Source organism: Quercus lobata, chromosome 1 (assembly GCF_001633185.2).
Source record: "Quercus lobata isolate SW786 chromosome 1, ValleyOak3.0 Primary Assembly, whole genome shotgun sequence".
NCBI lineage: Eukaryota > Viridiplantae > Streptophyta > Magnoliopsida > Fagales > Fagaceae > Quercus > Quercus lobata.
This window is the reverse complement of record NC_044904.1, coordinates 51,685,824-51,699,810: the sequence shown is the minus strand read 5'-3', so window position 1 is coordinate 51,699,810 and position 13,987 is coordinate 51,685,824. Positions and strand designations below refer to the sequence as shown.

The following is a 13,987-nucleotide window of genomic DNA, read 5'->3' as shown; positions in this document are numbered from 1 at the left end:
CTGTAGGGTTTTGTGACCAAGCATCTTCTTGTTCTTCATCGTTTGGATGAACTGGAGAATTTTGTAGCCAACAACCTTCTCTAGTTGGTGATTGAAGTCGCATACTGGGATCTGTGTAGTTGGTTAGTCACGTACTAGGAGCCATGCATTACAAGGAGACTTTCCCCAGTGGACTACACACCATCAAAGACTTTTTTGTAAGTTGAAATTACCCAGAAGGCTCCTCCGTGGGTCACCAATACACTCCTCAACAAATCATTCTCCCTAGTGGATCTTTCACCAAGGACTTCCTCGTAAGTCAGAACACCAAGGCCATTTGTGCACATATCCTCTGGGAATTGAATATGCAGGAACAAATCCTATACAAGTCAGAAGAGAAAGTATAGAACTTGTGCACATATCCTGAGGGAATTGAACATGCAGGCACAAGCTCCATACCAGTCAGAATAGAAGAATATAGAACTTGTGCACATATCTTGAGAGAATTGAATATGCAAGCATAGACCTTATACAAGCTAGAATTCATGCACATATCTTGAGGGAATTGAATATGCAGACACAATAGAAAATGTAGAGATAGAATAGAGACCAAGGTCATCCCAAGGCATGAGCCTCACCAAAACAAATAAAAATAGAGATGGAAGACAAGAGGTGCAAGCCACCCGAAGAAATTTGAGGCAAGAGCTCCAGATGGATACCACATATATGTATCCTTTTAAGCTCATAAGAGCACCTTATTTGTTTGGTTGATAGTTACAATCGTTGGCCATGTTTGTTTTTCTTTTTTGGTAACTCTAGGATAGTGAGTCATTCGCCTTTTCCTTGCAATTGGCAAAATAGGTTCTGGGATAGTGAAGCTGCTATTGCTCGTTTCCCTAGCAACAAATGTGGGAATTCGGACATACGAATCCCACGCAACTCTTTGGAGTCGCACCCTGCCCTATGTATGCATGTTATGTGCCATGGTTAGGCCTGAGCCATATGTCAAAACAAAATGTTTTATCTCTTATTCTTTTGATTCCTTCAGCGGAGCTCACGAATCAAAAGAGGGGCATCTGTAGATACCACATTTTGTACTCCTTACGACTCGGGCCCCCATTCCCCAATGATGGTAAAATTCTAAAGCCCAAGGTTGGTTTAGGGCATGATCAGATTAAAATTGACTTGAGAAAATTTTTTATGAAAAATATAACTCTTTTATGAGCCAAATAAAACTATTTTTGGAAAATAAAAGCCACGAAAAACCCTAAGGCATGCGTACGTAGACATGTGTATGCATACGTATGCTCCAAACCTGCGTATGCAAACTTTGTGAATGCATATGCATGCTAAGGTTCTAGAAACTATGAAAGGTAAGTTTTCTGCATTAAAGCTGAGGTTTGGAATGAATCTTACATCGTCTGGGAGCCGTTCCAAACCCCCATTTTCTCAATATAAAAAACCATACATGGAACCTTTTAAAGACACACAGAAAATCCTAAGGAAAAACCTAAGATTCACTAGAAATAGTGAATTAAAGAGGGAGTTTTTCACAAAACATCCTCAAGACAATTTTCTTCTAATTAAGACCTTTTCTGGTCTTGATCTTTGATTTTTGAAGTTTACTAATCAATTTTGTTTAGTTGTGAATAGATTTGACTTAGGGGAACGATCAAAATCAAGCAAAAGAGCTTTCGTTTTTGAGGTATAAGTTCTAAACTTTCTTTTTCGTTTCTTTGCCTTTTCTTGTTTCAATCTTTGTGTTTTCTTTGTTTTTCTTGTTTATTTATGTTATAATATGTCTGCTTAGCTTAGTTTTTCTTTGTTTATCGGTTAAAGCATGTTAGGTTGTTAGATTTCTCGTTTTAAATTTCCACTATGTTTTTGTTCTTGTTGTTTATGGGTTAGGGTTTTGGGCGTGTATGTGTACGTATGCTTCTTGCATACGCATACTTGAAGTATGCATATGTATATAGCTGGGCTACATACGCAGGCCTTATGTATGCGTATGCGTACTCAAGCCTAGAAACCCTAGTTTGGCCTTTTCTGCTTCTGTTTCTTTATTTTATGTCTAATATGTCTCTGTTCTAGCTTATTTTCATATGTATATGTTTCTATTTCTCTGTTTATTTGTTTGTTTGCCTTTAACATGTTTAATTAGGGTTCCCTTTTTATGTTTTCTTTGCTTTGCCATGAACATGCATTCATATGTCCATGCATTGATGCATAGGTGCTGTGGCGCAGTAAGGTAAGTGAGGTAAGTTATGCATTCACATGAACATGCATTTGGTTATGGATATGATGAATATGGTATACATTGGATGTGTAACCTAAGTTTGTCTTGGATAAGATAACATGATTGCTTGATTTCCACATGCTTATGTTTCTGCCTTTGTAATGTATGCTTGTTTGTTTGCTACCTTAGATGAAATATGAGATGAAATGTATTGATAGGAATATGCTAGGGTTTGTGATATGATGATATGCATGATAGATGTATGTTAGGATTGATGTGATTTACCATCATAAATGTATGTTAGGGTTTTTGGGATGATTGATGCCATGTTGATTGTTAGATTAATGTTAGTGTGTGTGAGTTAAAATGCAATATTGAACATGCCTTTAATGAGATTAAAACGTAAAACACAATGAGTGGAAGCCGACTTACGGGTCGGGTGGGGTTGGGTGCTTAACACCTTCCCATTTCCATACCTAAATTCCGAACCCATACTCTGGTAGTAAGATTAGTTCTTCCACGTAAGTGCACTACATATGTGGTTCCTCAACCTAAACTAGGTGGTGACTCCATTTCTTTTCTCTGCCCAGGTCTACTCAGTCGAGGCGTACTCCCTTCCAAGCACTTTGCGCCCACAATGACTTTCTCCTAAACTCCAATGAAGACATTATAAAGCTGATTATGTCTCCACCAAATTCCCCTTTGCCTGCACAGGTGCAGTGGACCATCTCCCTTAACATGGCCATAATCATTGATGAAATATGGAAGTCTAGGAATCTCATGTTGTTTTAGGAGGGCAAAGCAAACCCCGTCAAAGCCAGGCAAAATGTCCAAGAAAAATTCCTTGAAATAAGAAAAAGGTTTTTTCTCTGGCCATTCAACCCTCATTGGTGCAAATCACAGCAACATGGACTCCTCCACCTCAAGATTAGGTCAAAATTAATGTAGATGTTGTCCTAAATAGCTCAAGGTCCGCTTTAGCTGTCGTAGCAAGGGACCATCACGGTGAAGTTATTTACATATAGGTAAAAGGCATCAAATCTGTACCCTTGTGCAAGCGGAAGCTGAAGCCCTCCTGTGGGCAGTGCACCTAGCTATCCAAGAACGATGGAGCTCTGTCATCTTTGAAGGAGATGCAAAAAATTGCTTTGATGCCATAACATGTTCAGAGCATATCCTTGAATGACTTACAAGCACAACTATCAGTAATATCCATTGTTTATCTTCTTGTTTTATATCTGTTAAATTTTGTTGGGTCTAGAGGACTTGTAATTTTGTAGCTTATGAGACTACAAGATTTGCTTTAAACTCCTTTATAGGCTTTCGTTTTAATAAAGGAAATCTCCCACCCTCTCTTGAGGTAGTCTGCAAGCACGAGTTATATACTAGTTTAAATAATAGAAGAACCAAAGTAATATCATATTTTTATTGTTAAACTAAAACAAAAATAATGGTATGTTTACAATATTTTTACAAAAATATTTAAGTCATAGGCTATTACTAGTTATAATTTGGGTTCATCACTAACATCATTTTTTTTTACCTACAAATAATAATACCTAAAATTTATTATAAAAATATTGTAAAAATATTATAAACCTAACATTTCTCCTAGAACAGACACATCCCAGCAATCTTTACCGACATATGTCACACACTATATTGATCAAAAGAGCAATGCGTGAGTTTTTTGTTTTTATTTTCTTGGTGAAATCAGCATATCGAAACCCATCTTAAACGAACACAATTCCCATATTGACACGTGTCCCATCTCGTATCCTTCACAAATTCCACCAAAACAGAGTGGTGAGGATAGCAAACCCAAAAAAAGGAAAGAAAATAAAGGCGCGCGAAACGAAGCTCCATAAAAGAGCGCACAAAATTAATTTTGGAGCCAAAATCAGCCTCTTATGGTTCTCGGCGGGAATCACCCAAAACACAAAACAATTAAATTGTATTTTTTTTTATAAAAATAATTAAATCAGTTTCAGGTTATTATCAAATACTTAGAAATGTCTCTTTTTAATTTTCCACACCCCAAAAAAAAAAAAAAAAAAACCAAATATCTTGGAGGGAAAATCATCATCTACAAAATAATTTATTATTAATAATAAATTACTTTTATAAATTTGTTTTATATATTTCAAATAGACTATCATAAAAAAAAGAGAAAAGAAAAGACTATCATCAAGTATTAACCATTTTTCACACTGTCTAACCTCAAAAAGAAAAAGGAAAAAAAGGTGAACCAAACATGGTCTTTTGTGTTTGTGAGATTGTGTGAGGTTTTAAAAAAATAAATAAATCTGAGAGCAAAAGCAAACTCCCACTACTCCTTATTGAAACTTGAAGCCTGAAACCCCATTTCTCAAAAACGCCGTCGTCTGAATCTTGTCTCTGATATCATATGGAAATGGTAATGACAATCGACGTTGATGAAGACCCAAAAATGGACGGCTCTGATGTCCCCAGAAAGACCCAGAAGCGAAAGAGAGTGTGTCCAGAGACTCTGAAACCAGAAGAAAAAGCGGCTCAAATGGAGGATCTAAGGTTGGAGCTTGATGGCTTGTTTAAGTACTACAAGGAAATGAAGGAGAAGAAGGTTTTTTTCGATGTGGGAATGTGTAGTAGTAGTTCCAGCACTGTGGCGGTGTTGATGGAAGAGTCTGAGCTTCCTTTGTCGAAGCTTGTGGAGGAGATTCATCAAAAGTTGAAAGATGGAATGAGTGCGGCGAATGTGAAGAATAGTGTGTTAAAGGTTGGGCAGAGAGTGATGTATGGAGTGCCTAATGTGGAGGCTGATGTGCTTGAGGATCAGTCTCAGACTTGTCTTTGGTGTTGGGAGGTAATGGGTTTTCCATTTTTCTGAAATCTTAATTTCATTTTGATTATTGCTTTTTCTCAAGTTCTATATTTCTTTTGTGAAATGGGTGGTTTCTGCAGTTTTTATTTTTTATTTGTTTATTTGGGTGATGGGTTTATGAGGTTCATTTGTGCTTGATTCTCGATTCTGGGTTTTTTTTTTTTTTTTTGCAATTGAATATGAATCTGTTTATTTTTTATCGATGGTTATGTGTTGGATGTGGTACATTTTTTGCTTTATTTATTTAATGTGATTGTTAGTTATTTCGGATATGGTGATGGGTCTTGTTTGATTTTGCTTTCTGAGTTTTTGCAATAGATTTTATATCTGTTTCAATTATTGATGTTTATGTGAATCTTTTTGAGACTATGGATATGCTTAAACTGTGTTATGTTCAATTAATGTATGTGGGTATATCTAATTTGGTGTTGGAAGGGGAATAGTTTCAATGTTTCATTAATCTCTTCTCAGTATCAATGATTTTTATTCATTTTGTGTCGTTCTTGTTCTTTAAGACATTACATCAAATGGGGAACAGCAATTTGTCTGGACTTTTATTGGAAATTTGACATATTTGCTATCAGCTGTTTTGTTTTTCGAGCTATTCTGAGCTTTGTTTTCGCTTTGATTTGCAGTGCTTACTTGATAACTCTAATTTTTTTTTTACGTGCTTTGCAGTGTGCTCAGTTTGTTGGCTTATTAATGATTCAAATTATTACTTTCTTTGCAATGTACTGACTTTTTTGTGTGTACAGAGTCTTTCTTGTGTGTACCGAGTCTTTCTTGTGTTCCGACATGCCATGTTATTTCTCATCACTTACAGCAAATTTTATGGGAGATTGCATTACTTACTGTTTGCCTATTTGCAATGTCTATATAGCACATTATACTTTGTTGATTGTAAATCACTTTGCTTTCATTAGCTGTATGTAATCTCTACAGGTCTATTAATTGATTTTTTTTTTTTTTTTTTTATATATATATTATATTATTGCATAGACAAGGGATATGAAGTTGATTCCAAAAGCAATACGTGCAGAATTGAATCTTCGCCGCACTTGTCGAAAAAAGATCCATGAGAGGATTACTGCTGTTTCTGGTAATATGATTCCTTAGATGTATGGTTTGATGGCTTGATTTATAAGAGAGGGGCCTATATAGTGGCTTAGGGCAATAATTTTTACTGATATGTGCAGATGTAAAGCAAAACTTTGGTATTCTTTTAAGGTTTTCTAGTAATTTTTTATGCACACCTAAGTTTGTTTGGTGCTCTAATGTAGTCTGTGGCATATTTCAGCAATGATGACAACATTACAAAAGTCAGAAAGCAATAAGAGTTACAAACACGACCTGGCAAAGGCAGTTGAAAAGCTTGGTAAAGTGCATAAGGAAGCAGATATTCGTTCATATATGGATAAGCTGTTACAGAAAAATGGGGCAGACATGTACGTATCTGCACTGGATCTATGAGATCTGGTGCTTTAATTTATTTTTTAAATGTTTTTTTTTTTTAAATATTCTTTTTAAATGATTTTTTTCCTGGCTAAATCTGCTGTTGTAGGGCTGAAAAGGAAGCAAAGCGAGAAGGCAAAATGCGAATTAAAGACATGGAGAGAAATAATAGAGATGTTGAAAAAGAGAAGAAAAGAATGGAACGTGAACTTCAAAAGGAAAAATTACAAAATGTAAGTGTTGTTTTTTTTTTTTTTTTTTTTGGTTCTGTTAAATGTCATTTAGTCATGGCTGTAGGCCTGTAGCTTCTGTTGTAGGGGAATTTTACTGGGATAAGGTATTGTAAATCATATAATTGCTCCTGTAAGTTTACTAAACTGCAAAACAAATAAACAAGGAAAAATTTCTCATAGATATTAATTTCATGTGCAGAACAAGATTTTCATTTGTTTGCAAACAGCATGCGAGGTTCTATTTCATGGATTGAGTTGAATATGATATATAAATCTAACTGTATAAGTTTATCCCATTCCTAATATACTGATATCATTCCCCATATATAATTAAGGTAGATATTGCTGACTTAACCGTTGATAACTTTCTCTGCTTCTTATTCATGTTTCTTTGAATCATTTAAATATCTCAGGAAAAGGAGGCTGAAAAAGACGAAAAGCGCCGTGAAAAGGAAGAGTCTGAAATGAGGAAACAGTTACGGAAGCAGCAAGAGGAAGCTGAGAGGGATCAGCGGCGTCGAGAAAAGGAAGAAGCTGAATTGAAAAAGCAACTTTCTATACAAAAGCAGGCTTCAATCATGGAACGTTTTCTTAAAAAAAGCAAAACTAGCCCTATGTGTAACAATGGCCAATCTTCAACTAAAATAGCTACATGTGATTCAACAAGTAAAAAGAGTGAAAAAATGCCTGATGCAGTTACTGTGTCAATGGACTGTGCTCTTTCAACAAATGATGAGATTGGTGTAGACGATGTTTGGAAGTAGGTTTCCTCCTTTATTGTACTGTTTAATTTTGTAGGCCATGTTTATCTCAAAACTCTTGTAATTTGAAATTTGTTACACTGTGCAGGGTACACTTGTCTTCCTGGCATTGCTTAGGTCACTCTATACGTTCAAACAGAAAACAACATTGGGGAATACGTCAGAAGCCTAAGACTGAACTATTTAAGGAACTTAAGCTCTCAGCTAATAGAGTGGTGGCTCGTGATGATGACTTGAACATAGATAAGCTTGCAGATGGATGGGGAGAACAGATTTCTGATGATAGATTTTCCCAAGCTACAGATAGTTCTCTCCCTGATGTCAAGAAGTTTAACCAGAAGAAGCAGTTGTTGCAGTTTGCTAAGAGCCATAGACCTGCATTTTATGGTATTTGGCATAAAAAAAGGTGAGCTCCTGTGTTATGACTTATGATTTTGAATTTGTCGTCTGTTCTGTGAGGCTAAGCTAGATCTTATTGGATTATTTAACATAGTGTGTTTTAAAGCAGTAAATCTAACAAAATCATTCTTGAAGAATCCAACTATCCTTTAGCTCTTCTGTGCTTTATATGCTTGGTTTTTTGTTTGGATTTCCTTTTGTAGTTTAATTGGACATGTGGGGCTTCAGCTTCAGCAACATTTCTATATCCACAGAATGATGTGGAGTGGTTGTAAACAAATCAATTTTAAAAGCAAATTAAATAAGTTTCAATGAGTTGGACCATAAAATTCTTAACTAAGCCCTTTGAACTATTTTAAGGATTTGAACTTTTCAATGTGATTATATAAGTTGTGGTTAAGAATTCATTAATCATGCAGTTAGGAGATTCAAGTCACGGTGTTCGTTCTCTGTTTTCAGTGTATGCATGTATAATGTATGATTGAACAAGACAATGAATGAGCTTAAGTATTTGTGCTCTTCCAAAATTTGTGCATTAGTGTTGTCTCTAGAATAGAGTCATTACTCATGTGCTCCTAGTCTAAGTAATTTTTATGTCAGATTGGATTTTTATTTTTAACTGCCTTCAATGCAAGTGTTGGAAATTTAATTGTAGCATCTTCTGAGTATGTCTGATATTAGTATCTGTGGTCTAGCTTGCAGTTTTGTTTTGTATCTATGAAATGTATGGTCTCTAATGAAGGAACAATTGACATTTATTGCTGTAAGGTTTAACTGGAATTTGGCATTGATTTTATGTGCTTTAATGCATCTTCAGTCATGTTGTTGGCCCGCGCCATCCTTTTAAGAAGGACCCAGATGTGGAGTATGACATTGATAGTGACGATGAATGGGAGGAGGTATTATCTGAGTTATCTTTAGTAAAAGTGAATCCAGTTTTCTTTCTTTCATGGAAATCATTAAATTAATCAATATTCTAAATATGAAGTTCAAAACTGACATCATCATTGTCCAGGAGGATCCTGGAGAAAGTCTTTCAGATTGTGATAAAGATGAAGAGGAGGAAACTTTAGAGGAAGGATGTTCAAGAGTTGATGATGAAGAGGAAAGTGAAGATGGCTTTTTTGTACCTGATGGTTATCTCTCGGAAAATGAGGTATGACTTCTGACAGCTGAGAAGCTGGATTTCGCCTTATGCCTGATGATAGGCACTCTCTTCTTCCCCTTCCAAGGAAAAAAAAGTAAAAGTAATGTTTGTATTGGTATATAGTTAATGTACAGTTTTGTGGATGATCCATACATTGCTTTAGTGGCTTTGTTAACATGATATACTAGTTGAAAAATTTACTTACACTCAAAATGACAAAGCTTATGTCCCAAATTGCTCACTTATTTTGAAGTTATGACAGTTCTTTCCCTTATGCATTGGTAGTGATTTTACTGGTTCATACTACAAGTACAATGAAAAGGGCTTGCAAAATATTTTAAATTAAGTTGCTACATCTTTTGCGTTTTCACATTTCCTTAATCCTTCTTAGAGAAGTTGAATTGGAGTTCACCTCTTTTTAGACCATCTGCATTGATTAAAACGACATTATGGAAAACTCCTTTTTCCTATTTGTTCTGACTAAGTGCTCATTTCAAATGAATGTCACCTCTTTCTTATAATATCAATATAAAAGTGTTTTCCTGGCAGAAGTACTAAGACATCAAAATAGTTTTTAGAAATGCAAACTAATAGTCAACCTGTATAATGTTTTTCATTAAGTATGAGGTCCCAAGAAGATAATAGAATGTCTTAGCTGTTTGATACTTGAGTAATGAGAATGTGGTACTCATTGAAGTACATTTAAGTAGTAGCTTCATGGACATATTTGAAACCTGTCTAGTTTACTCTATTAGGGTCTCAAAAGGTCTTTGCATGTTTGCAGTAAAAATTTTCTGTAACTTTGCTGAGACTGACAGTTTGTTTGTAGATAATAAAGATATAAATATTTGATGGCTTTAAAATTTTGAAAGATGAAATGGAATGAAAGAATAGATCACAACTGGGATTGTCTGGGATTGTCACTAGGAATTCACTCTTTGTTTACTGATCCCAAGGGACTAATATCTAGCCATAAGTTCAAAAATCTTGAGTGCATTCCACACAAGCCACCTAAAAGACTATCTCTAGCATCTGTCCTTTCACAATATATCAAAGCCATTTCAAATACTCTCTCTCTCTCTCCATATGTATATATACTATTTTAACAAAAAATTGCTTGATTTGTGCTGCAGGGAGTACAAGTTGACAGAATGGAAACTGATGTCGTAGTTGAGGAGGCAAGAAGCTCTCCTAGTTGTAAGGAAGACTCAAAGAGTGGGGAGTTCTGCACATTGCTTCGACAGCAAAAATATCTAAACAATTTGACAGAGCAAGCTCTTCGGAGAAACCAGCCCTTGATTGTATTAAATTTGATGCATGAGAAGTCTGCTCTCTTAATGGCAGAAGATCTTATTGGTCCTCCTAAACTGGAGCAGATGTGTTTGCAAGCTCTGAGTATGTGTATTTTCCCTGATAGTGTAGAGATATCAATTGAAAACATGGAAGATGAGGATCAAGAAGCTTGCCTATCAAGTGGCAAGAGCAGTACCACACTGGTCTCAACTGTGAATAACATTCCAGACACAGACTTGCCTACAGTTGTAAGTTGTGCATTTCATTCTAGATGTAAAAGCTAGAAGTTCTTGAGAAAAATGTTTTTTTTTCCTGCTCTTATTGATACTATGAAATGTCAGGAGGGAGTAGGATTATTGCAATGTTTTGTTTCTGCGATTGATTTTATTGTTATGGCATTATGGCATACAATCTTTGGCTACTAACAGCAGCCTGCCTTTTTTGATTCCCCTCAGGTGTCTGCAATTCAGTCATCCCCACAGGGTATCAATAAGGTTATAGAATCTTTGCAGCAGAAGTTCCCTGCTGCCTCAAAGTCTGTGTTAAAAAATAGAGTGCGGGAAATATCGGATTTTGTTGATAATCGTTGGCAGGTCAGTGACTCTTTCTGAATGGTGAGGGCTAGGATACCTGTGTGCATGCATTTCTTTAGGCATTAGTAAAGAATTATGAAAATGGAGATTTTGGAAAATTATTTGGATTATAAATATATACACACTATTAGAGAGGGAATGGCCAAACTCCAAACTTTCTTGTGGCACTATGGACATTAGGGAATGGTTGGAAATTTGGATGAACTGATCCGATGTTAAAAGTAAAGCTAGACATGTGCCCAAAAAAATGAAGAGGGAAAGAAAGGATTCAATTACATACAAACTTCTTAATATATGCATCATGCCCTTTTTGATGTGCTTCTCCTTGACGGGTCATCCTAATCAATATATATATACATACATGCATATATATATATATATATACATACATGCATATATATATATATATATATAAGCAGAAACATCATGTGAGAGAGCATGAGGTCTTGTTATTTGGCGCTCTAATTTGCATTTAGCCTCTTTAGTCTTTTCTCATTAAATTTTTTTACTGTTACCCAAAAGATCAGGTTAACTTATTTTTACTATCATCTAAAAGACGGGCTGCTGTTGAAAATTAGGCCAAATCAGACCAAACTTTATGAAAAGCCCAAGCCCACTTATTCCCTTACATATTATGACCTAAGCATGGTCATTTCCCATGTGTAGATGAAAGCTAACCCACTTACAAACTCTCCTCCCCCACGTATTGATGAAACTTGAAAGTCATGGTTTTAAAAACTGAACCGAGAGCCGAACCCTTTTTTTCAAAATTCCCGGTTCAACCTGGTTTGACCGTTTTCACCAATTTTAGGGGTTTTTACCGGACTGGATTGGCTCCTGGTTCTCAGTTGAACCGGCCGGTCTGGTTTGGTCCGGTTTTTAAAACAATGGTATTTATTGTTTCAGTTTGAGACCAATATAATTTAATTATACTTTTTATGCAAATCTTGAGACCAACATACTTTTAGACAAAATTTTCTTGCGCATCACACGGGTTTCCGATTAGTTACACCTAATAGTACAATTCACCCATTTAACCACCTTCTGCCCTAGAGAGGGCTTAAATTCTTAAGCTTTCACATTTGGGTCTGCTCCCTGATTCCTTTGTTTGCCCCTTAGGATATGCTTCTTCATGATGTCACTACATGGTATATCATTGAAGATGCTGCTTACCAGTTTTGAAAATATAGGTCCATGACGCAGTCTAAAGTTGCTGAAAACAAGTTTTCTTAATTTATGATATCTTGTGATGCAGGTCAAGAAAGAAATTCTCAACAAACTTGGCATGTCGATTTCGCCAGGTATATATGCACACTGATCTGGATTTTCTTAAATTTATCTTAGGATATATTTCTCTGAGATTAAGTCAGTTTTCTTTTTTTCATTCCCAGAAAAGGGTGGTGGGAGGACGAAAAGTATAGCTACATTTTTCTCAAAAAGGTGTTTGCCGCCTGCTGGTAGAAATATTAACCCCAATGAAACCTCACCTCAGCCATCTTTGAAGCCAAGTTTCACTGACCAATAAGAACAGTTGCACATATAATCATCTGTAGCATCCTTGCTTTTGTTTAGTTTCCCTCACAATTTTCTCCCTCTTGCCCATGTTCATGTATTTTATCAATCTCCTGATCCTTTTGTATACTGAATTGTGACCATTTTTGTTTTAGACACATGAATTAGAAGGAATTTGTTTTGCAAAACATTCTTTTCAAGTGCTTTGTTTGCACAAGTACAAAGTGGACCAAGGGCCAGAAAAAGCTTACGTTAATTAGACTGAATTCAGGAAATGTTTATTCGAGCCATTTTGCAATATTTACAAGCTAGCTGCATCCTTTGATCGGTGCCATAGTATGGTCATGGGGTTCATTGGTGATATTAGCCGTGCAACTCTCATTAGTGCCATAGTATGGTTGTGGCATGCGTTCGCTTCTGAAAACTGGATTAGCAAAGCAACTCTCATTTGTTGCATTAATTTTTAAGAGTGTTTTTCCTTGAAATAAATTTTACTAAGAAATATTTTAATCTTTTATAATACAAGATAGAAATTTTAGTCTAGTATAATTTAAGTGTATATGTGTGTGAAACTTCTTTTTGGAGACTTGAATTTTGGCCCTTATCTTTTCACATCTTACAATCACTTATACTTGTAGAGTGACTATTGCGTCAAGAGTGCGTGGTGGTGAAATATTTGTATTTGTCGAATGGGTCATTGGTGGCATTTACTAGGTGATGAAGTGGTCTAATTGCAGTAAAAGTCAAGAAAGGAGCCCCAAAGAAAAGATATTAGATACACAAGCGAGCCTAATGATGGGTCAAAATTTGGACCAAACTAACTGCAGAGATTAAGGTTGTGTTTGGTTCCTGTAAAATATTTTCCAGAAAATATTTATTTTTCGGAAATGCTATTTTTCGAAAAGGAAAATATTTTCAAATGTTTGGTTGTATTATGAAAATTGTTGTAGAAAATATTTTCGTGTGTTTGGTTCTATTTTGAAAATGCTATTTTCCTACAATTTTTTCACATTTTCTCAGTTATTTTCTCAGTATCCAAACAAATTTTATTACAGAAAATTTCAAAATCACAGCCAAATCCTAATCCACAAAACAAATCATAGCCAAATCCCAACACCAGAAATCAAAATCACACAGAGAGAGATCAGTGGGTCGAAGGCAAGATCGCGCGGAGGCGAGATCGAGCGGCGAGATTGAACGGTGCGGTGCGATTGGCGCGGTGCTGCGATCGACGAGACCGGTGCGATCTGGTGCGTGTGATCGTCAGACTAGAGCTCAGGGTTCGCTGGCGACGTCGAAGGCGTGATCTAGGCTCCCTCTTCTCTCTCTCTCTCTCTCTCTCTCTCTCTCTCTCTCTCTTCGGAAACCATTTGAAGTGAAAATAGGAACGGACTTGAATTTCCGTGGTCAAAGCTTATTTTTTACGGTCAAATGAATATAATTTCCAGAAAATTCTATTTTCAAAACCAACCAAACACCCGCATTTACGGAAAATCATTTCCAAAAGTGATTTTCACCC

The 13,987-nt window shown here is 35.9% G+C and overlaps 1 protein-coding gene across 1 annotated transcript; it reads left to right on the top strand.

Moving 5' to 3' along the window:
* Nucleotides 1–4,376: 4,376 nt before the first annotated feature.
* LOC115991984 (chromatin assembly factor 1 subunit FAS1-like) lies at nt 4,377–12,734 on the top strand. Its single transcript, XM_031116008.1, has 12 exons — nt 4,377–5,060; nt 6,078–6,177; nt 6,376–6,523; nt 6,640–6,763; nt 7,177–7,523; nt 7,613–7,930; nt 8,741–8,822; nt 8,939–9,079; nt 10,204–10,611; nt 10,819–10,956; nt 12,212–12,257; nt 12,348–12,734. The coding sequence occupies exons 1-12, from the start codon at nt 4,623–4,625 to the stop codon at nt 12,479–12,481; spliced, it is 2,424 nt and encodes an 807-aa protein (XP_030971868.1). The 5' UTR covers nt 4,377–4,622; the 3' UTR covers nt 12,482–12,734.
* The last annotated feature ends 1,253 nt before the right edge of the window (nt 12,735–13,987 follow it).

Bases quoted from the DNA above. Each gene is read 5' to 3' on its own strand.
- LOC115991984 (XM_031116008.1), top strand. From the start codon at position 4,623: ATGGAAATGGTAATGACAATCGACGTTGATGAAGACCCAAAAATGGAC. The intron at 10,612-10,818 runs GTAAGTTGTGCA...GATTCCCCTCAG, and splicing joins ACACAGACTTGCCTACAGTT to GTGTCTGCAATTCAGTCATC. The intron at 12,258-12,347 runs GTATATATGCAC...TTTCATTCCCAG, and splicing joins TGGCATGTCGATTTCGCCAG to AAAAGGGTGGTGGGAGGACG.